Here is a 22,923-nt window from a genome sequence, read left to right on the forward strand (position 1 = left end):
AAATCATAAATAAATATAAAAAACACACACCCAAATTGCAAGATGTCCTCAGATTAATTTCCACATTACGAATAAAACAGATGTCAAAATCAGACAGCTGTGATTGTGATTGAATTTTGAAACAGTTCTAAATCGCAATGTGTCAAAGGCTGTCATAGTTTTTCTTCAAATCGTAGTTCTGTGCTTCTTTGTCTGATAATTCTTGTGTATATTTATTAAAATAGAAAACTGAATTATTTTAAAATATAAAGTGGCCTTATTAAACATTTAAACGCGGCGTTATCGTCAAAAACAATCGATATTCAAAATTTTGTTCCACATTGTGAGTGCATTGTCGAAGAAGTGAATTGTTTTTTAGATTTCACGGTAATATTTTAGCGCTTCTTTTAATAAATTATTAAAAATGTCTGGAGTGCGTGTCGGTCGCGTGCCTAAGCGCAGAAGAGCGAATCGTGCCAAGTCGCGGTCAGGTAAGCGAAGGCCCGCATGAGGTGTCTTTGCTACCGCTGTTCAAAAGTGCGGGGTTTGAAATTAGCTTGGAGTTCTTTAGAATAGCTGCTTGTACAAAACATTCAAAGTACCGTCAAACTGACTTAAAAATATTAAAATAGAGCTGAAAATGTTTTATTTATTTGATCAAGTAAAATCTGTTGTATTTTTCTTGATTTTTAAATAAATACGTCAACAAATCCAACATATTTTAGTTGCGCGTGATGTTGATGTAGTTGATGATATATCAAAAACATTCAATTATTTTATTTTGCAATTTTAAAGAAACAGATAAACAGATATTTATCTATCAAGAAGATATTGGTGTGTAGAGGCTATCTATGTCATATATCACGTTAATGATCACATTTATCATCAGCATTGGTGCATTATAATAAACATAAACAATGTATCATACATACCTACTGTCGTAAAACCTATTATAAAATTTTAGTGGCAGTTGGTTGAACATTTATAACCTAGGTATTAGTTCCATTTACATAATGTACATTAGTCTGACCTCAATGATTTTCTTGTATGTAACATAGTGTCATTATGGTGCAATGTAATGCATAATGTTTGGGAATGATACAACTCCATAACTATCAAACTATGTAAACATTGTATAGTATAGAATGTAACATTTAAAATATATTATATACAGTTTAAACATATTTTCAATGCAAATATGGTATGTATGTAAAAATATATTATATGTAGTTTTACATTTTGATACTTTGTTTTCCACCTATACCCAATTGAGTTTTAAATGATACGCTTGATATTTTCATGTAGAGATACAATCAGGTGACCCGCTTGCTAAAAACGTAATATCCATCAGGTAGCCTGCTTGCTAAAAAAACATAATAATTACCAAACCTTTAGTAACAATGAGATTAGTAAAATATTTAATAATAGTTTAATAATAATGTAAAATATTTTCTTACATTTCGTATATAATTAAAATAAGATAATCATTTTTAAACACACATTTTACATAATGAGATCGAACTTATAACCTTTGGCAGGATTTTCAAGGTCAAAACATCTGCAGCTATATTTAATACTAGCTGTGCTGCGCGGTTTCACCTGCGTGTCTTCGCTCCTGTTGGTCTTAGTGTGATGATATATAGCCTATAGCCTTCCACGATAAATGGGCTATCTAACACTGCAACAATTATTCAAATCGGACCTGACAAGTAGTTCCTGAGATTAGAACGTTCAAACAAACAAATTCTTCGGCTTTATAATATTAGTATAGATTCTCTATGTAGGAATCCTCGCGCATTAAGTCAGTTTAACGGTACCTTAATCTATTAAAACTGATTTGCATTACTGGTGTACTAACAAAGTGATTGCATTGATACAGAATGCTAAGGTGCATGAATAGAGTGATGATCACATAACCATCTGGACGCAACGGTTGCAAGGGAGGACTTCTTGGAATGAAATGGTATATATCCATTTTATCGCTCTTTACTATCATGCAGAAATGAGGTGATACATTTACTTTTTTTTAATTTACTAGAAACTATTAATTTTTGGATGTATTTTTAATTAGATTAATATATTTCATATAGCGTTATGAGAGCATAACCCTTATTTTAATATATATTTATCTAATGAAAATGACCATGAAATGGTTCTTAAATCCGGATCTTATTTGATAAAAATACATAAAAGAAAAATAAACAACTCAATACTATTGCAAAATATTTCACCATTCTTATGGCATGATAAAATAAACATTCTGTAAAGATTGTAGATATGTATGGCCTCATTTTTGTATTTTTTCCATAGTATAGTAGTGTGGATTGTTTTTTATAGGTTTGAGTTGTATCTATTCTATTATTACCTGACAACTTTATATTCATTATATAGATAAATATTTGAGAGTGATTGGCTTAAAGATTGTTTCACTGCATGGTGTTTTTTAGATGGTATTCATTATAATATTGATTTTTTCCGTTCATCTACATTCTAGACAATTTAAGTCTATGGGAAGTCAGTCAATTTTTCAGCAACACTATTTTTAACACAGCTTCTAATCATGGTTAAGAGGTGAAAAGGCAAGGTAGCAAGAAAAAATGTTTTTGCATTTGTACCATACTTTTTTACTCAAATAACTATTAAAGGTTATGAAACTTTTTAGTATAAAAAAATTTATTGTTACATAGTAGTTGTAATTTGAAACCGCTAGGTAATTGATATTATCATTATACAATTTCGTTTAATTTTTTTCCATCCAACATTGTGAATATCAAGTTATTTTATTATTTCCTCATCTCGCCTTTTGTTAAATAGTGAAAAGCTAACTGAAGCTTTAGTACGCCTAATTAGTAATAATTAACTACTGATAATTATTTTACACAAGCTTTATTCTGCGTAAAACTGAAACAACATCTTATTATATTCTAAGTGCCTGTTATTATGGTATATGGTGTGGATTACTTTAATGTAACGCTAAACCATAAGGCTGCGGTCAATGACTATTATACTAGTACTACTTACTAACGCATTATCACCAATACAGTTGTTCTCTCATTCACTCTCACGCACGAGACATAATACATGTCTCATTCATGTACTTCGTAATTTTTAACAACTGCCGATTAAAATACACTCACCGGCACGGAATCTTGGCCACTTCAAATTTCTGCGAAAAATTACGCTATTTCTTTTCTACTACAAAATTCAATAAAAATTTAATCAAAGCTAGATGATTTAATGTTTTTACAAACTTTTAGTAATAATTGGAAGTTAATAATAAATTTTACCGCGCAGATATGAATTAAACAAGAATTTACGCTTTTTATGTGAAATCTAAATGATTTCTTCAAAAATGCACAAAAATTAGGAAAAAGCGTTTCCATTAAATAATTGAACCTTTTAATATTGGTTGTTACCTTCTCTTGCCTTAAACACTGTTTGCATCCTTTCTGGCATACTCTAAAAGACATTTTTGATGTCCTCTTGAGTTATAGTGTACCAAACGGGGGCCGCTGTATTTCTAAGCTCATCTTCCGTTTGTGCTGGGTTGGAATCGAACTTTATGTTTCTTTTAAGCATGTCCCAGATGTGTACTATTGGATTAAGATCCGGGATACGAGTTGGCCACTCCAATTTTTCAATAATAACCTCTTGAAGGTACTCATATACGCATCGTACGACACGCGGATGTACATTATAGTGTATTAGTAGCAAATTTTCTTCACTGAAAAACCTGTAATAGGGCTGAACACATTTCTGGAGAATTTCCTCGATGTACCTGATCAAATTTAAACCATTATCTACGATAACTAACTCCGTGCGAGCATCGAAACTTATACCTCCCCATACCATTATTGACCCTTCATGAAAAATCGCCGTTTGAGTTGTGGTGTTGGGTGAAACCTCTCTTCTCGTCTCCTCTATACTGACTCAAGGCTATCAGAAGCTTGTATAGTGCCTTGACACTCATCTGTGAACACCACACGAGCGCACTGGCTGTGGGTCCAGTTTTCATGTTCTCGCGCAAAACGAAGACGTGCTTCTCTGTGATGTCTGAGGAGTTCTGGACGGCGTGCTGGTCTGCAAACCTACAAATTAACTTCCTTCATTAGTCTTCTCACCGATTGCTCTCTCACATTTATTGTCTTGGTGTTTAGGAGCCGGTGGCGTATCTCAAAATCTGTCAGAAAGCCATTTCTGAGTATCTCTTGAACAATAAACCGGTCTTCTCGAGCTGATGTGCACCTCACGCCTCCACTTCCTAGTCTGCAAGTGTAGCTGCCAGTCTCCTGGTATCTTCTCTCATGCATAGTTCATCGCTGAACGTGGTACGTACTGTACATTAGGTACTTTACGTTGCGGCAGTCATTGGTCTAACATTGTGATGGCCTGTGCAGGTTGTTCAGAGGTAAGCGGCATTTTTTAATGTTTGTTATGATCATTGACAATAATAACAATATCATAAAACGGTATAAACGATACCGAAAAAAGTTTAAAACGAACAATTCGTAACTTCGGCTTAACCGCACAAATCACAAATTTCGACTTACTCTTAAAAAGTGGTAAAAGATTATTCTCAAGCTTAATGATTTCTTAACATAAAATTAAAAAAGTAATATTTGAACATATCTACATACAAAAAAATCGTGAAAAACACTTCAAACTTTTTTTATCGGCAAATTTGTAAGTGGCCAAGATTCCGTGCCGGTGAGTGTATAAAAAGAACGTCCAGCCACGACGCTGAATGGTGCGTGACTAAGTGAAACTCGGGCACTTAGCTGAGTTTTTTCTTGCCAAAATAGAGAGCGGGTAACGTATCTAGCTTTTTTATATATCATAGATGTTTATATGTTGTTTCCGCTACCTAAATAATATAGACCGTACGTGGTCGTGCGTCAAACGGAAAATTGTCATAAATAATTTAATTAGATATGGTTCACTTTACTATCGCCCAGGGGCAGGCTTATCTATTTCTTTTTACGTCATTATTACGACATCCACGACACCTTTATTAACTTAGAGCGGTATACTTTGATGTAAATCAATATTGTGAACATTAAAACTTAATGATTTATTGAACTCTAACTACTTAATAACTCTATTATTTACACTTATCCACTCAATAAATTATATGTACACATAGATATATCGTGAAGAGGACAGAGAGGATTATCCGCAATATTTTGGGATGTCAGTTCCGAAAATATTTTTTAACGTATTTTCCTTCGACATAGGTTGTATTTATCCTCGTTTCGAATATAATTTATTTAACGATCCAATTAACTACTGCTAAGTTCTGTAGGATCTTTGTTTGTTTATGTTCAGGGTTTTCCAAAAATGGCGCGTTTAATAGGTAAAGGTGACCCATGTGACCCATTTTAATCGACCATGATTTCATAGCTATAGCAATCAAAATAGTCTGAGAAGTATCGTCAGAACCCTCTTATCTGTAGAAATTCCATAAGGGCGGGGCTATATAAAAGTAATTGGTTTTGTTCCCGAAACTTTCATAAAGTTCAGTCATAGTTAGTGCAATATAACATATCGTGAAAGTAATTCGAAATAATTTATCGTACTGGTGTAGCATTAAATAAGAAACAAAAATTCGTTGTTTGTGCTCCTCCTGAAAAAACCTCAAAGTAGAAAAACTTGTTTTTATTCATGACATCAATAACTAAACCTATTCGTTATCATCTCGGCATTAGGTATTGAAATACTAAATTGGAATTGTTGATTGGAGCTTGATATTTTCTAAAAGCTAAATTATACGAAAGTAGGCCAAGAGTTATCGCACTCGTTAATAATTAACTGTATTGTGTGTCAACGAGTATAGATATAGGCATAGCGATGAGATAATAGGAATGGCAAAAGTTACTTTTCTACCTATAGGTACCGTGGTATCAAAATATGGTTTATTCAGACGCAATTGACTTGGCAGTGGGTAAGGAATATACTAGTTTAATTTAATTTCAAGGATACACGAAATCAAAGAATACCTCTGATACTTACTTTGAAATCGATAAAGACACGGAAGTAAAAATAAGAAAGTACAGGAAGTACAGATGTATAATAATTTGCGTCAATACCAACAGATAGTGAGCACTGATAAATAATTTGACAAGATCAATGACGTAAATCTTATACCTAGTAGGTAGGTACTAGGTAGTGCTCGAAATATGTTTACATCTTGATTCGAGTGCAGTGTCGCAAAGTATCAATACTTTATTCGAATCTGCTGTTTATCTATTATTTAACTAGCGGTCCGCCCCGGCTTCGCCCGTGGTACTTATTTCGCAATAAAAGGTAGCCTATGTTCTTTCTCAGGGTCTAAAGATTGTCTGTGCCAAATTTCATCAAAATCGGTCCAGTAGTTTATGCGTGAAAACGAGGTTCCCTAAAAAAGAATCCTGAGATATGTTGGAATAATAATTCCTACTTCTTGACAAAAATATACCCCATTTCTTTCGTTTAAAAATTAAAATAACTGGTTTGTCTAAAATAAAGGAAGCACCTTGAAGCGTTCACGTATTATAACGAATTCTTTAAAATTAACTATCGTGCCAACATTATTTTTGAGGTCGTCGTCTATGCATTTATTGAGACCATTAACCTTCTCTGAACATATCTCTTCACAAAATGTTTTAATGCCATAACTGCTGAATTGAAATTTTGGCTGAATTTTATGCTTAGACAATTTGCTTTGTTCCATTAATAAATACGGTTAGTCTTTACTGTAGTCGGTTTTTAATTTACCTTTCACCGTCCGTCTCGTTTATTGTAAGTAATTTTAAAGCGTATAAAATAAAAAGTCAATGTATTACACAATTACACACAGAACCATTCATATCATGGTGGTAGCGGCAGACTTTATTTCAGTGCACGCATCAGATACTTCTATCAAGAGCCCCCAATGTTTCAGTGTTGAGAATGATGGCAATCATGCAGGACAGGAACAGTGAGGAGGTACCGCGGGAGTTCCTCGAAACTGGCCGGACGGGGCGACGGAACGCCATGCCCGACATCCTGCATCCGCAAGGCGCTGAGATGACCACAGCGGATCTGCCCTCGAGGTTACAGAACCTCGTCACTACGGGTAAGTTGTATAGCATTGAAAATTTTGTGCACTAATGTGGTGGTATTTAATCAGTCAGTCAGTCGTAGAAAAGGATCATACATTTACATTATAGTGTCTATTTCTCTACTATTTTCTTGAAAGTGTATTTTTTAGTGAGGAGTATCAGAGTCAGTCATTGTTTCTTATCAAACGATACTTATTTCGGGAATAAATACCAAGCTGAAGAGTCGACTTGTAATATTCTGATACAAGAATTATTCCGTTTCTTATTACACGATCTACATCTCAAGAAACTTTTCCGATAATAATATTAAATGGATTTATAAATGTAATATGTGTATTGACGTAGTAAATACGTGGGACGTAAGCGTGTACGACGCGACGTTCACGAGTCCGGAGAGGTGAATAAACTTCTCATCAATTTTGTCATTGGAACAGGCGAAAAAAGAGCCAATTCCCAAAATAATCTGAGATAAAAACTCAGTACAATACCTACTATCGACATAAATAACATACATAAATAACATACATACATTTTAATGTTTTAATACTATTTAATATAATTGGGGTCATATAACAGTTGGTTATAAAAATGGTTTAAATATAATAATTAATTTCACATTTGATGAAGTTACGCTTGGAGAATATCCGTTGAAGTTTTATGAATACATTAATTTATTTTCTAGTTCATTTTAGAATGCTTTATGGACAAAAGTCGAGAGTTTAAGGAGATATTCCTGTCTGTTTTTGCCTTTAAACATTTTCTGACCTTTAAATAATATCTGTTTGTGAATTTGTGACCGTGATATGCAGTCGAATGTTATTTCGTATTCATTGGAGTTTGTTGTCGCTTTTAGCATGCATTTTTTCTATACTTTACGTTGTTATTGTATTTTTTAGGGACAATGTTTCCATTATTATGTTTTCGATTTTCCATCCTGTCCGTATACTATTTGTATTCCGTCGAACTGGGTTGAAACAAAATTCTCTTGGAAATGGAGTAACCTGATTAATTCGTTATGTTGCTATTAGGAATTATATTCCATTTTGTATATAATCAAATCAAAATGATTTTCTTTCTAATAGGATATTTTTTATTGGAAAAATATCCATAGTAGACCCATAGCTGCCTTGCGTTATGTTAAACTTCTACCCAGATCATCATCATTAGATGATTAAACTGAAAGTTTTGCCTTGATATCCATGATCCATCGACCTACTGCCAATCGAACTACGTGGCGTGTATTTGACACGCAGTTTAATTAAAACAACTAACGTTATCTACAATTAATTGCCCTACCTATATATTGGAAGGTGTGTACTCCTGACTAAATACGCAGTACATTTACACTGACCTTGTATCACTGTCTATAGTGGAGTACTTACATGTTTTAGGTATTGTTGGAAACTCTAAACCGTAAAGCCGGTGACGCAAATTACACGGTGTAACTGCTTTTAAGTCGTCTGTTTTATTTATGAGTATGCTGAACAGCATTTACTGTCATTACGGCATTTCAAATGATTGGCGTATCGAAAGCTATACTGAAATTCTTCAGTCTTTCGAACTATTCTTTTCTTATATTATTTTTCGGTAGCGTAAGATCTTCAAAAATATATCTAATAGTATCTTACTCGAACTAAGTACCTATTACGGGAAGTTATTTGTGCTACTTGATAAAGTTAATTGTAGTTTTTAGAGGTTACCAGAAGATAATGTTATACAAGGTTTCTTATTTAGATGTCGTGCGAAATTCACACTAAAATTACGATAATGAGAATCTTGTCATCTATACTTTTACGAATAAATAGGATTGGGATAGGGATTTAATATTTGGTATGAACTGTTATGTATAGGCAAATATGAAATGTAAAGCCAAAGGGGATTACTCAGTGACTTTCGGGTGATAACATGAGGTAATCCACATCCACCGACGAACTCTTATTATAAAAAATAAAGGATAGAAGAAAGCATAAAATAAAATATCATCGATGATATTAGTTATTAAATTTCTTTGTGGCAAATATGATTACAGTTGAAGCAATTCCCTTTCATACAATATGTTCAATAATCCTCAATTCATTTCTAACAACGTAATAACTAAAGTAATATATGGAGTCGTGTTTTCCAATCCCATTGGTCTTGTCGTCTCACAATAGAATTGCCTTTCAAATTATAAATAGACTCGCCGCTCGAACGTAATTCATCGTAATTGATTTAATCTTTCTTAATTAACAGAGAAGCAATAAAAACAAAGTATTTGTGGCTACTGTTTGTTTCAATTAGTATCGACTTGTGGACTCATTAATGAGATTTAGAAAAACAAACTAAACTTATTAAAATATATTATTCCTATTTTATAGTGAAGACATATTCTTTAGTCTACTGATTAGACTCTAGTCTGTTATTAAGGATCTTCTGAGACTTTGTCTACAACGGAAATATTCCTATAACTTGACCACTTGTATAAAATACATCTATAATGAAAAACTGTGCACCGGTCCGTGTTGTTCATCGACCAGTGACTGATAGTGAATAGCCACTGATTATTGATTATTCACGCTGATTGCTTCAAAATAAGATCCAACCGGATGGTTGGCTGAAACATCATTATGTCCCTTACTGTAATATTTAAATATAAAAAGGTGTTCCGCTTTCACGATTTCACGTCGTCGCAGGGATTTCATGAATTTTATCTTAGAAATGGATGATCTCACGGAGATCAATGTAAATTATTCCATATTGTAAAAAATAAACCTTGAAAATTTCAATGGACGACAAATCGCCACGCAATAGCGTCTAATGTAAGCAAATACTCGCTCCGAAAGCTGTTGTTTTATTCAGGAGGACAAGTCGGTAGTTAATAGTATACTATCCCTTTTATCGATATTATGCTCATGTAACAGAAAAAGATATACCTACCTCTTCTTATTTAATTAATGTGCTACAAGATAGGAGTTTGTACATACTTAGCTTAGTCATTTGGGCAAACATAACTACGAATAGATTTGGCCAAGTGTTGAAGATTTGCTTAGGTACTCATAATTATCTTTTTTTACAGTCTCACAAAAGTGATGGCAATATTGTAATTATACGCATAATATTATGTAAAAAAAATCCAGGAAAAAATACATCTTTTATCCTTTTCTTGACGTCAACCGTACGTCATCACATATGATTAGTGCCCTGTGTTACTGCCATTTACCCTGGCATTTACTGTGTTTTGCCATATTTAGGTATTGGTTAGTCTTCTGCATGATATTGCCTATATGGCAATGCAAGCATGTCATGCGCTTACATGAGTTGTCATGCAGCATGACTGAACCGAACTAAATGATCATGCCTGCATTTCAGTCATACTTGTAAGATAGAAAACAGAAAGGTCAATCAGCTATCAGCTGTTTGATGAGCTTAGGTTTACCTTGAATGTCGATCTAAACATTCTAAATGATCATATTATATGACACGTAAGTCATGTTATGCTGCATTACCCTCATCTTGCTAGTTTAAGATCTGGGTATATTTACTTAGATAACCTCGAATATCAACAAAATAACATGAGAAATACTTCTAAAAAGTCGTTTTATATACGAGTGGGTTAGGTTGATGTCCCATTTCTTTGATCAATCATAGCTAGGTCACAGTTATTAAGTTCATGTGAAAGCATCAATCAAATTACGACATTTTTCTTTTCACGGGTCATGAGGCTCTATATTTTTTTGAATATATTCCTAATGGTATGTTAAAAATGAGGGCATTCATGTGAAGCAGTTTTCTTGATAATTTGTTCTCTCAATTTTCATTTTCATTAACTAGTTACATCTTGTTTTTGTTTTAATGTGTCTTGTTTTCGTTCCAAATTATTTAGGACTAGATATTTGTCCACGACCATTGACCGCGTGGTTAAAGGAAAATCCCATTCTAATACCTATACTATTGATTGATAAAAATTCTCCAAAAAAGGCTTTAGACTTTGGCGGGCGAGACTGTACAAATAAAAATACATACATAAGATAGCGAACAACGAAATCATGTAGGAATATTTGCTATTTGCTTTGATATCATGAACTAGAGGCTAAATCAGTGATGAATCGTCCATGTTGTCACTCCTGTAATATCAGTTATACGTGTACATGTTTGCGTATTTACAAGACTCCGCAATGCACGTACAATGAACTTTTATCGTTTATTTGCTATGGCAGATATTATCATCGCGTGACACGCTCTAATCTTAATCCCATTGTTGAATCGCACGACTGATTACTATAACAAATACAAATACTTACTGTGCTTGTATACTTAAATTCCATCGTTTCATGAGAATATTTTATTTAAATATAGATATTTGCCAAATTATTTGGTAATTACTGTGAACCAGAATCCCGGTTTGGGAACCGTTTCATTGTTAATTCAATAAATAAGAAGTCAGTATCTACTTCTGATGTTTCTCTAATAAAATAACGTCTGATAAAATATTCAGAATGTTTATTTGAAGATGAAGTCTTGTGGCTAATATTATTAAATTTGTTAAAAACAGATCACGCAAGCTGCAGATATTATGTCGCCGGACTATCAAAGGCAGTTTAGATATTTTAGATAGCCGAGAAATTTTTAAATTTTCCGGCATTAGATCCTTCTTCTTATAATAACGAAAAGAAGTATACTGTAACTTTTACTTTCCTATATCTTGTGCGTCCAGGATGAATGGTTTAGTATATGATTAGGAATGCAGAGATAGGTATTTAAAGGAGAAATAAAGAATAACAAAAAATGTAACATACTAAATGTAGGTAGTTGTATAAGACCATCCACCCAACTTGAATAATACCTAATGGAAATTGCTGAAGGCGAATTACTGTTTTTATTCAATTTGAATAATAACAACTGTTGGAGACAAATTGCCGTCTCTATCCAACTTAAAGGCCAATATCTCAAGGAGATGGAAAACACCGGTGACACCTCTCTTGCTATCCAGATGTAGTTAAGCCGACCCCACGCTGATAAGAACCGCTACTTATCTCCTTGACGCAATCGAGTGTCATATGTAATCGCTAATAGCCAATAAGCTGATTATACCCTGTATTGATTAGTCATGTGACTTACATAAATACTTCATTATCGGCTTTACGAGTCCTTTACGTGGACTGATATTAGCTCTTATTGACGTATTTCATAGCGGTGGCCGTAAACATGTCAGCAGTTTGTATAGATCTAAGATGATGAATGTGAGTGACTCATGGTTCATTAATATTTATGGCATTCCAGTCCTGTCGTAGAGTCTTCTAGGTATGCGGAGTTAATTGTGTGTTTCGCTCGTTCTGAGTGTTATTTGCATTTTCGAGCGTATTTAGACTGAGACTAATTTGTTTTTAGGACGAGTGATTGTCGTAGAAACCTATGTGAAGTAAAACATATACCTTCTAGGGAAGCGCGTAACATCTTAGACCACATCTCAGCCTAGCCTAAAATTGTGGTCAATGATGACGCTTCCCTATCGACACTAAAAAATAAGTAAAAGGTATTTTACACACAATAGGTTTTTAGTTTTTCTGGAATTTTCTCTCATATTGAGTTTAGAAATATCCACTGAAAAACAAGATAAATAATAGATATATCCGATTTATGTGAGATTCCTTGAATAAATTATAATTATTATTATTCGTTGCTCTTAAAAATCGTTTATATCAGTTCTATTATCGCATTTGTGTCCATTGTTTCTAATATTGACACTGATTTGCATATATTATCAGTAAATAATGCAATTATTTAATTATTTCAGACCCCGACAACCCCCAGCCGGGTCCTTCAAAAGCGGACCTAGAACCGAACAAAGTCGACGAAGCGACAGCTAAAAAGGACTGCAGTTGAGCTAACTATCGCAGTCCACAGGACTACACTGGACTTGCCCAAAGCTTGTAATCTCAATTAACATAGTATTACTAAGCAATCATGTAGCCCCACCTTAAGGATTAGACGTAGCTAGTGTAGATATAGACTTGTCGATTTTGTGTTTTGAGGCTGTCGAAATTAGTGCGTATTCGTTTTGTATTTAAGTAGGTATGTAAATTGTATGCGTTTAAAAGTAAGCATATTGCTGGACAATATTCGACATTTTTTTTTACTTTTGCGTTAGTTTTCTTTTATGAAGTTTATTTATTATTCAACTTCAGAAACTTTTGTTTGAATATTTTTGTTAAAGTAATTGATGGTAGAATTAAAACAAATGGCAGCTATGTTGGTGTAACAAATACATAGTACAAATATTTTAATCGATGTTTCTTTCAAATTTAACATGTAAAACAATTATTATTAATAGTATTGTGATATATTTGAATTGTTCCTATAAAGTTTCAAGTTTAATTAATAAATAATAATTTATATTGTACATAGTGAAAAAGTGAGTGTTTTCTACGTAGATGTTGACAGTTTTTATTTAATAAAATTTTGTATTTATTAGAATTTAATTGAGTTCAATTGTGATACTTGATTGTTTTTAATGTATATATTTATTTTTATGTTAACAACAGGTGGGGATACATTTAAACTTATTTTTAACGGAATCTGATTGTTACAAGTAAATTATTTGAAATTGTAATACCCAAGTGCTTTCTGCTTTAATACAGCATTTTTCCGTTAAATTTTTCTTGTGATAATTTATTCTCATTGTAATATAAAAAAATGTGAAGGTAGTCGCAACCTTAGGAGTTAAATTTTTATATAATACCCCCAACTCCTTATAAATACGTAATAATTACTATGATAGTCATCTAGTGTGTATTATCTATTCATAAATGAAGTTAGTTATTTGAGTGTCTCGAATTTGTATATTTTTCCATATAATGCGATTGGAGGTGAGCCAATTACAAATGTGAATCAATTTGTACTTGCTATCAATGGCTTATGAAAGTTTATTTTAGAATTGCACAAATTCTGGCACATTTACATCTGTGTTTGTATGTTTTATTGTATTGTTATACATCCTCACTGTACCTAAGTACATCATTGCATTTTTAGTGTGACAGTGTTCAAATGTTTCAAAGTACAAATTTTTATTGTTCTTGTTCGATTGTCAGTTAGGAAATTTATTTTTATCTGGTGGTAAAATGACCTCATATTTTATTCTCTAACTAACTAACCTCTGGTGAAGATGCTTTGAAGCTGATTCAAATATGAAATTTATTTTAAATCCATTTTAACATTCATCATGATTACTTATAAAGGTTATAAGTGGAATATTTTGAGAGATTTTTTAGCAACAGATCATAGGCGGAGGCTACACGTCAATAAATATTGTGATATTTACTATCGTCGCCGTCGCGTCGGTCGGTCAAGCTCTGCAACCAGCCTAATGTTCAATGGTTATGTATTTCAACTTAAATAGCATTGTCATTCAGAATCGTTTATCTTTTATCTACAGATAATAACAGCGTCTATAGAAATATAGAAGTTAGTTGTTGTCATCATTCTAACTACGTATCTAAGGCTGGTTGCAGAGCTTGACCGACCATCAGTGCGTACCATCGGTCCTGACGATACGCATCAACAATTGTATACGCATGACAATACGCGTGCGTTTGGTCGGTCTAGCTATGAACGGTTTTATGAATTTCCATACATATGACAAGCGCGACTGACGTACGCACTGATGGTCGGTCAAGCTCTGCAACCAGCCTAATGTTCAATCTAATATATAAAAATCAATGCCACTTTTCGTTGTAATTCCATAACTCGAGAACGGCTGAACCGATTTCGATAATTCTTTTTTTATTATATTCCTTGAAGTACGAGGATGGTTCTTATGTAGAGAAAACGTTAATATGTACCACGGGCGAAGCCGGGGCGGACCGCTAGTGTCTATCTAAAAATACTCGAAACTAAAGATATGATTTCTGTCAATAAAATACTAAAAATTAAACAAGACATTGACCCTAATCTTGCGCCTTTAGTACACCGACGCGTTCGCGTGCGGCAGCGAATCTCTGCGAAACTACAGCGTAGCGAAATATCTGCGAAACGTTAGTACACAGCAATGTTTCGCAACTTTTTCGCATTGATATGCCATTGTCATTTTTGACGACTGCAGGTGCAGACGTAATTTCAGAATGTCATCTCAGTCAATGTCATTTTTAGCAACTGGTGACACATACACAACAATATATTTTTCTTATCGTTTGGGTGAATGCACCGTTTCAAAGATAGTAACTCAAGTATGCGAACAAATTTGGAAAATACTACAGCCAGAGTACATCCCGGTTCCTTCTACTAAAACATGATTGGAAATAGCTGAAGCATTTCAAACAATATGGGGTTTTCCTAATTGCCTCGGGATTATTGACGGCAAGCATATTGTTATTAAATGTCCACCTAACAGCGGCTCACTGTTCTATTGCTATAAAAAACGATTTTCTACTGTGTTATTGGCAATAAGTTGATCCACATTACAAATTTACTTACATAGATGTAGGATCATAATTATGGTAAAGATTCCGATACTACAATATTTGAGAACTCATCATTTTATCAGCTTTTAAAAAGTGGACGGTATCTGAATTTGCCAGCTCCAAAACCTTTGCCAGGTTTCAAACAGACTACACCACATGTATTCATTGAAGATTTAAATTAGAAACCTTTCTAATGAGACAAGAGACGCAGCAATGAATGACAATGATAAAAAAAGATTTAATAAATCATTAAGTAGGGCACGAGTAGTAGTAAAATGTGCGTTTGGCATTTTAGCACAAAAATTTAGAATATTCTTGAGGCCCTTTGAAACAGATTTGAATAATACTATTAAAATTGTTAAAGCTGCAGTATACTTGCATAACTTATTGCAGATACAAGAAGGTGCACATACGAAAATAAACAATTTTCGGACACTTTAGGAGCATTCGTACCAATGCATGCCAATAGACATAGGGCAGACTTAGCAGCGCTTAATGTTCGATCACAATTTGTAAATTATTTCAAAGAAAATTAAAAACATAAAATGTATGAAATATAAACAATAAATTTTTTACCATCTATCAGAGTCTTTTCTTGAAGTTTTCTCCATGCTACCTCTTTTTTGTACGTATTTTTATAATCTGCGTGTCCAATTGCGTATAATACGGGATAATCTCGAATAGAATGCAAAAATAATTCAGTATTTTCGGCATCCATGGCCAATGATATTTTATGTATAGATACGTTATTATAATACTCACAAATCACAATATAGTATATAAATAAACAAATAGTTGCCATGGCAATTGGCATTTTGGCACGTTGGTGGCGTATCTAGGTACCTCTTGTCTATATCTATACATTTAATAAATCTGTAGAAGGGTCAATTCTGTACATTGAAAATATTGAAAAAATAAATAGCAGGGGGTGTTACTGGATCGATACCAAACCCAAATATGTGATTAAAAAAATTTTTGTCTGTCTGTCTGTCTGTATGTGAAGGCATCACGTGAAAACTAGCGGTTCGATTTCGATGAAACTTGGTATAATTATACCTTATTATCCTGGGCGTAAAATAGGATACTTTTTATCCTGGAAAAATACGTAGAAAAAAAATAATCTTCATTTTTCAGTTTTATCCATAGACGTTGTTCCGTAGAACCGCGAACACACGTTGCGTATTATTATAGGCCTAGCCTTGGCCTAGCCGTATTTGGGTCCAATAGATATTTATAAGATGTTATTGTCAGAGGTATTCAAAATGGATAAATAAACCATCCACGCGAAGACCGACATCCGCGCGGACGGAGTCGCGGGCGGAAGCTAGTATATATTATTTCTATATCACTTCTATATAATATCATTGTCCATGGACGCGAAAATCTGTCCTCACCGACAGAATGCGAGCGGACGCTATGCGATGCGAAACTCACGCGAAACTTCACTAGCGAAACTTAAGCGTCTGTGTAATGGCCATTTCGCAGTTCCTTGCGAAACAATACTGACAAGGACGCAACTATTTCATCTATCTATGTGCTAGAGTGAGACATATCATATGCGAAAACCTTCCATACTACTGACAGATTTTTCGTTTTTTCGCTGCCGCTCGCGAATGCGTCGGTGTACCAAAAAGGCGTAGTACACAGCAATGTTTTCGCAACTGTTTCGCAATGCGTCTGTGTAATGGCCATTTCGCAGTTCCTTGCGAAACTATACTGACAAGGACGCAACTATTTCATCTATCTATGTGCTAGAGTGAGACATATCATATGCGAAATCCTGCCATAGTACTGACAGATTTTTCGATGTTTCGCTGCCGCACGCGAACGCGTCGGTGTACTAATGGCGTTGGTGTTGCTATTAAAATTTTATTTTTGACATAATTAAAAATTACAAGTTAGGAAAACCACCCAACTTATTTCATTCAAAGATACTTTACTTAAAAAGTACTTTGCTGATTCACGATTCAGGGTCTGAAACGAATGCGCGAAGTGATACACATTTTTAATCTGTAAATGGTTAATACATAATATAATATGGATAATTTTGCTTTTAACTAAATAACGTAATCCCTCATATTAACACCATCTTTGAAATAAGAAATACGCTTAATATGACATTTTGAACAAATTAAAATCTAAATGAATAGAATGTACGAATGAATGTGTCTTCTTAGGGTGCTTTTCCACCAATAATGTGCGAGGAATGTCTTTTTATAGAACCAATAGTATAGCTTCATTTACCTCTCCTCGCACAGCACAGCTCTGGTGGAGACGGCTCAGCGTCGTTAGGTTTTTGCACATATAAAACCAACAAGAGATGCATGCGAACTGAAGGATGTGGGCTTAGAGTATATATACTATCTATAGAGTGCGAACAACCAAGTGGGAACAGTAGGCACAGGTGGGAACAACACGACGCTCCCGCCGCGAGCGCTCGCAGTCGTGGTTGAGTGCTCACGAAGTGCGTTGCTCTGGATTTTTTTTATATTTACGAATAAACATGGTGAAATGTGCAGTTCTATCTTGCAAAAACGATACTAGAAAATACACAAAATTGAAATCCACTATCACATTTCATCAGTAAGTCGATTGTTATACTTATTTTTATGAAAATAAATCTAGCATCGCGGGGGTGAAGGGTAGGTGGGAGGCGGACACGCGCAGGCTCGCTCGCGCGCCTCACTGCCGTCACGTGATCGTAGTGATGTGACCTGACCAACGCTGTACTCGATATAAAGTTTACTAGAAGAACTATATTTTAACAAATTATTTATTTAACTTTAAAATTAAAACTCTTTTAAAAATGTATTATAAATAAATTTGTGGTGTGTTTTGTATGATACACTTTCTAATATTATGAATGCGAATGTATTATAGTGTAAATGTAAAGTATGTAATGTTACGATATATTTTCTGAACCGCTAAATTGATTTTGAAGATTTTGATAGTAGAATGGATAAAATTAAATAAAAAAATTATTAATATTATTTATTATATTATCATTTTAAATTATTGATTATTCCTTAATATTTTTTACCATTTTTAAAACATTATTATTATTGTTTGATTTATTATTAAAGAAATAGCACTAAACCCGATCTTTTATTTTATTAACTTTATTATTTAAAAAGTACTCACGTTTTTCTGATATTCCAATTAAACATATTTTTTTAAAGTACTTATAATTAATACAAGAAAATTTCTTATATAATATTTAATATTCAAATGGAATAAACAAACTTTATTCAGTTGGTAAACAAATAAAAAAATTACATATTTATACTTTATTCATATATTTTTCCTTTAATAACTTATTGAACATAAAATTTACTTATGATACATATTTATTTACTTTTACATAAATTATCGATAGTTCAACACGCAATTGATACCTACCCATCCCTATTTGTCACACACACATCTATATAGTATCTATAGCTCATCTGCCTACGATCCGCACTAGGCAATTTGTGCAATACACTCGCTCTATACTATTGTAATATATATACTCTAAGGATGTGGGCGTGTGTATATTTATTAGTTCTATAATTTTGACTAAGAAAAATATTCCAACGCATTCTCGCACCCTCGCACAAAAATGGTGGAAAAGCACCCTTAACATCAATTTTCAACGAATTTGCCTTGTTTAACATCGAATCTTTCAACGGTGTCTTGTTTCAATGTTTCTATGTATTTCCTTGTTATTGATAACATATTGAACGTCACTTGAAGTAAATGTAATGAAATAATGATTTTCGAGAACTTTGTTCTATAATATTAACTTAGTCATATATAAAGAATGCTGAATGTATGGGCGGGTCTTATTATCTGCGCAAATCATGTCGTTTGACGATATCTCAACGATTTGACAGGCGCGGTCCCAGGGGGGTGGTCACGGGGGACATGACCCCCCCCAAAATCGTACTCGATAAAATAGAAAAAAATTCTTATACTGTACAATATATAAAAAACTGGTGCAAATCGGAGTCACTCGCACATCTAAAGTTCTGTTTATACCTGTTTTTAATCCCTTGCAAATGTTGAAATTTGCGAAAATTTGCAGCTAACGGCTTCCGACTCGCACTTGGCCGGTTTTTTTATAATATATTGTACAGTATAAGAATTTTTTTCTATTTTATCGAGTACGATTTTCTCAAGTTTTTGCTTATCACTTCTTCTTCACTTGAATACGATATTTGGCTAGTACGGTTGGGGGGGGGGGGATTCCATACCTTTCCAGCTGCGTGTCCCCCCCCAAAATGTCAGGCTGACACCGCGCCTGCGATTTGATACATGAACTCATGAAGTATAAAGATAAATTAGGTGAAAATCTTGTAAAAAATATTTGTTAATCTAGATTCTAGTAACATCACAATGTTGATGATATATAATGTAATCGACTTCTAAGTATGTCTATAAATAAACATGAACTTGAGACTACAATACATTAAATAAAGTGATATGAAATGGCAACTACAATTGTTCCTTTATTGTTATTTGTTTAAATTCAATTTGGAACATACAAAAACATGCCGAAGGTTTGTGAAGTGTCCATTTTATTAAGAACTAGGCAAGTGTTAAATCGCCTATTAAATGATAATATTTTTAAATTTTAAATGGAGTACTAAGGCCTTAGGTGTTTCTGTCGCATATTCGTTCTGAAAATTTTAAACTACAAGTAAACTAGGAAGTATTAAAACTTCTGATAATGAATTTTTAATTGACACTTAAGTACTTCTTACTTTTGAATGAAAAATGATCAGATAAAATAAGAGGAAGTTTTGACAAATGACAACATTGTTAAGAATTTTTTTTTATGAAACAAACACTAAAATTAAGGTAATAATAATAAAGGCTTTATTATTAAAATTAAGGTATTTAAACTATATTAAATGCGTTATTATTGACGATCTGCTGCTTGAACAAATAAATTTCATATGACCTATATATCTAACGATTCACGGTCTGATATTTGAGTACCTTTTAAATAAAAATTATTAGGAAAAAAATATCTTATTACTCAAAAAATTTTCTCATGTTTATATTATAAAGATATTATGTATCTAGTGAAAATTTTATACGTTTATATTACGGTTAGGTACAGTTGCATAATTATTAAACATATCCAAATAATACATAAGACTTAAAATGTATGTCGGCTCCATATTGTATTTCGCAGACTTTTAGAAGAATAGATTTTGTTACTCTTAAAAATTTTAAACTTTCTAGTTTTATATTTACAAGAAACATTTATGAATGACAGTAGACGGAAGTTATTTGTAACGAATTATTGCTATTTTCGTTTTTAACAGATATTTTATTTACAGCGCGGGAAATTTCGAATTTTGTACGAAATTCTCGTAGGTAATTAAAATGTTAGGTTGTTAGTTAGCGATATATGTGAGATTCATTAGATATAAAGTATTTGAAAACGCTAAGCTATTTTTCATTTGTGATTTAATATTTTTATGTGAGTTGCTTTCTACGTCTGGATGAATTGTAGGTAGTTGTGCATATTCTATATTTTGTTACATTTTTCACAGTAATAATCAATTTATACTAGAATATTCAAAATTCATAATAGTCATATTTCATAGAGAAACGCACAGTAACGAGATTTTGCGTCAATTTATAGCAAGATTGAATCGATCCGTTTGAACATTTAAAATTTATGTATATTAACACTAGAGCGCTCGCGCCTAAAATTTTCCTTGAGTGCACGCGTGGGTTACATATGTCACCCATTACGACGCACGTTTTTTTCATAAAAATCGTAGTTTAAAAAGTAAACGAAGTATTTATTTACGAATCAACTTTATTTTTAAGTGATGAGACAAAAAATATATCAACATTTTCTCATTTCACTTAAATTATGAGCTAAACATAAACATAAACATAAAGTAACCAATTTTTGACTTATTGTGATCAATCAGTTGTTTTTACTTTGGAAACTACAAATTTGCTAAAAATAATCATCTAATTATAAAGTTTAAGAATAAGTTGTTCTTATCCAATGAAATTTTCTTCACACATATGACATAATACAAATTGGTGATCTGGTCAAATACGCCTATTTTACTTGCTACACTGTTTGCGAGTGCTGCGATCTCTCGCTCTGCTGCAAAAGTCACACCGCCCTTTTCCACCGCGTATAGGCAAATTTTGTACTGGAGGATATTCAGACATGCACCAGCAGTGTGGATTTTAATTTTATAGCTCTGGGTATGTTTCCTTTGGAAATTCGTCGCGTTATAAGGGCTTTCACAAGTTCAAACCCAGCCTCTTGCAAATATTTTCGGCGGATTGTCTTGACTTGGAGATTATTCAACTGGTAAATTACTAGACTACTAGATCCATAACCGGCTAACTGTGACAATGGCATTTTATCTTTGTCTTCGTCAGACACACCGTCACTTTCCAGTTCCGTGCCAGATACATGAGGTGAATTGATTGGAGTAGGTAGAGGGTTCTTGTGGGCTATTATCTTCTTCTTCATCCTCTGATGACTCTGCTTTCCGTCAATGCCTCCTCCAGTCACCTACTTATAGTCTAATTTTTCGATGCAGATGCCATATCAACCTAAAAAAATAAGTGTGTCCTAGCACTCTTATAAATTTGAGCATAAAAGAATATGAGTATTTTATTTCGATTTTAATTACCTATCTATTAATAAATTCTTAAAATTATTAATTTATCACAAAAGCAATAAAAAATAAAAGTAATAATTAACTTACTTGAGGGTATACTTGATTTTCACTCGCAATTGTATGATTTCAAAAACTTCCTAGAACGCTCGCGCGGGAGACATGCGTCACCCATATACTTTAAAACATTCACAGAGTACACTTCGTTACACCAAGGAAGCTGGCGCGCTGCTAAAATGTCCGGTGATTTGTAGTCGAGGAATACCTGAGACAGCAACACACAAACACGATTTTTTAAAAAATTATTTAGAAATATAATACACTGGGTGACCTATGTCCCCCGCGCGTGCGCTCTAGTGTTAATGTTGTAATTGTTTGAAATTATATGTCAATAAAGACTAATGTTGTGTGTCGATATCATTTTGTAGAAACGCACCTAGATCAATAAATTATAAATAAATAATTTACTATCGCCATGGCACCGTTTTGATTTTCTTACATTTTGAAGTAAGAGCAATTTGTAGAAAACTACATGTTACAAAATGAGTTTTGTTTTTAGGCTGTGTACATAAATAAATAGAAATAAACAGCACTTATATAATACATGTGTTTTATTTGTACATTCCTTTATATCCTTAATTATATTATTTTATTATTAATTTATTATTTTATTATTAATTTATTATTAATAATAATAGTATCTACATATATGTACTTGTACATTATTGATTGCAGATGAAAAACCTAAAAGTCACAATGATTTAAAAGTTTTTAATAATCTTA

General features: G+C 33.1%; 1 protein-coding gene across 1 annotated transcript; it reads left to right on the forward strand.

Moving 5' to 3' along the window:
* Positions 1-131: 131 nt before the first annotated feature.
* Positions 132-14,591, forward strand: LOC123701229. Its single transcript, XM_045648632.1, has 3 exons — positions 132-470; positions 6,899-7,072; positions 12,832-14,591. Exons 1-3 carry the CDS (start codon positions 404-406, stop codon positions 12,918-12,920), a joined length of 330 nt encoding a protein of 109 aa, XP_045504588.1. The 5' UTR covers positions 132-403; the 3' UTR covers positions 12,921-14,591.
* Positions 14,592-22,923: the final 8,332 nt, after the last annotated feature.

The sequence above is a fragment of the Colias croceus genome, chromosome 2 (genome assembly GCF_905220415.1).
Source record: "Colias croceus chromosome 2, ilColCroc2.1".
Lineage (NCBI taxonomy): Eukaryota > Metazoa > Arthropoda > Insecta > Lepidoptera > Pieridae > Colias > Colias croceus.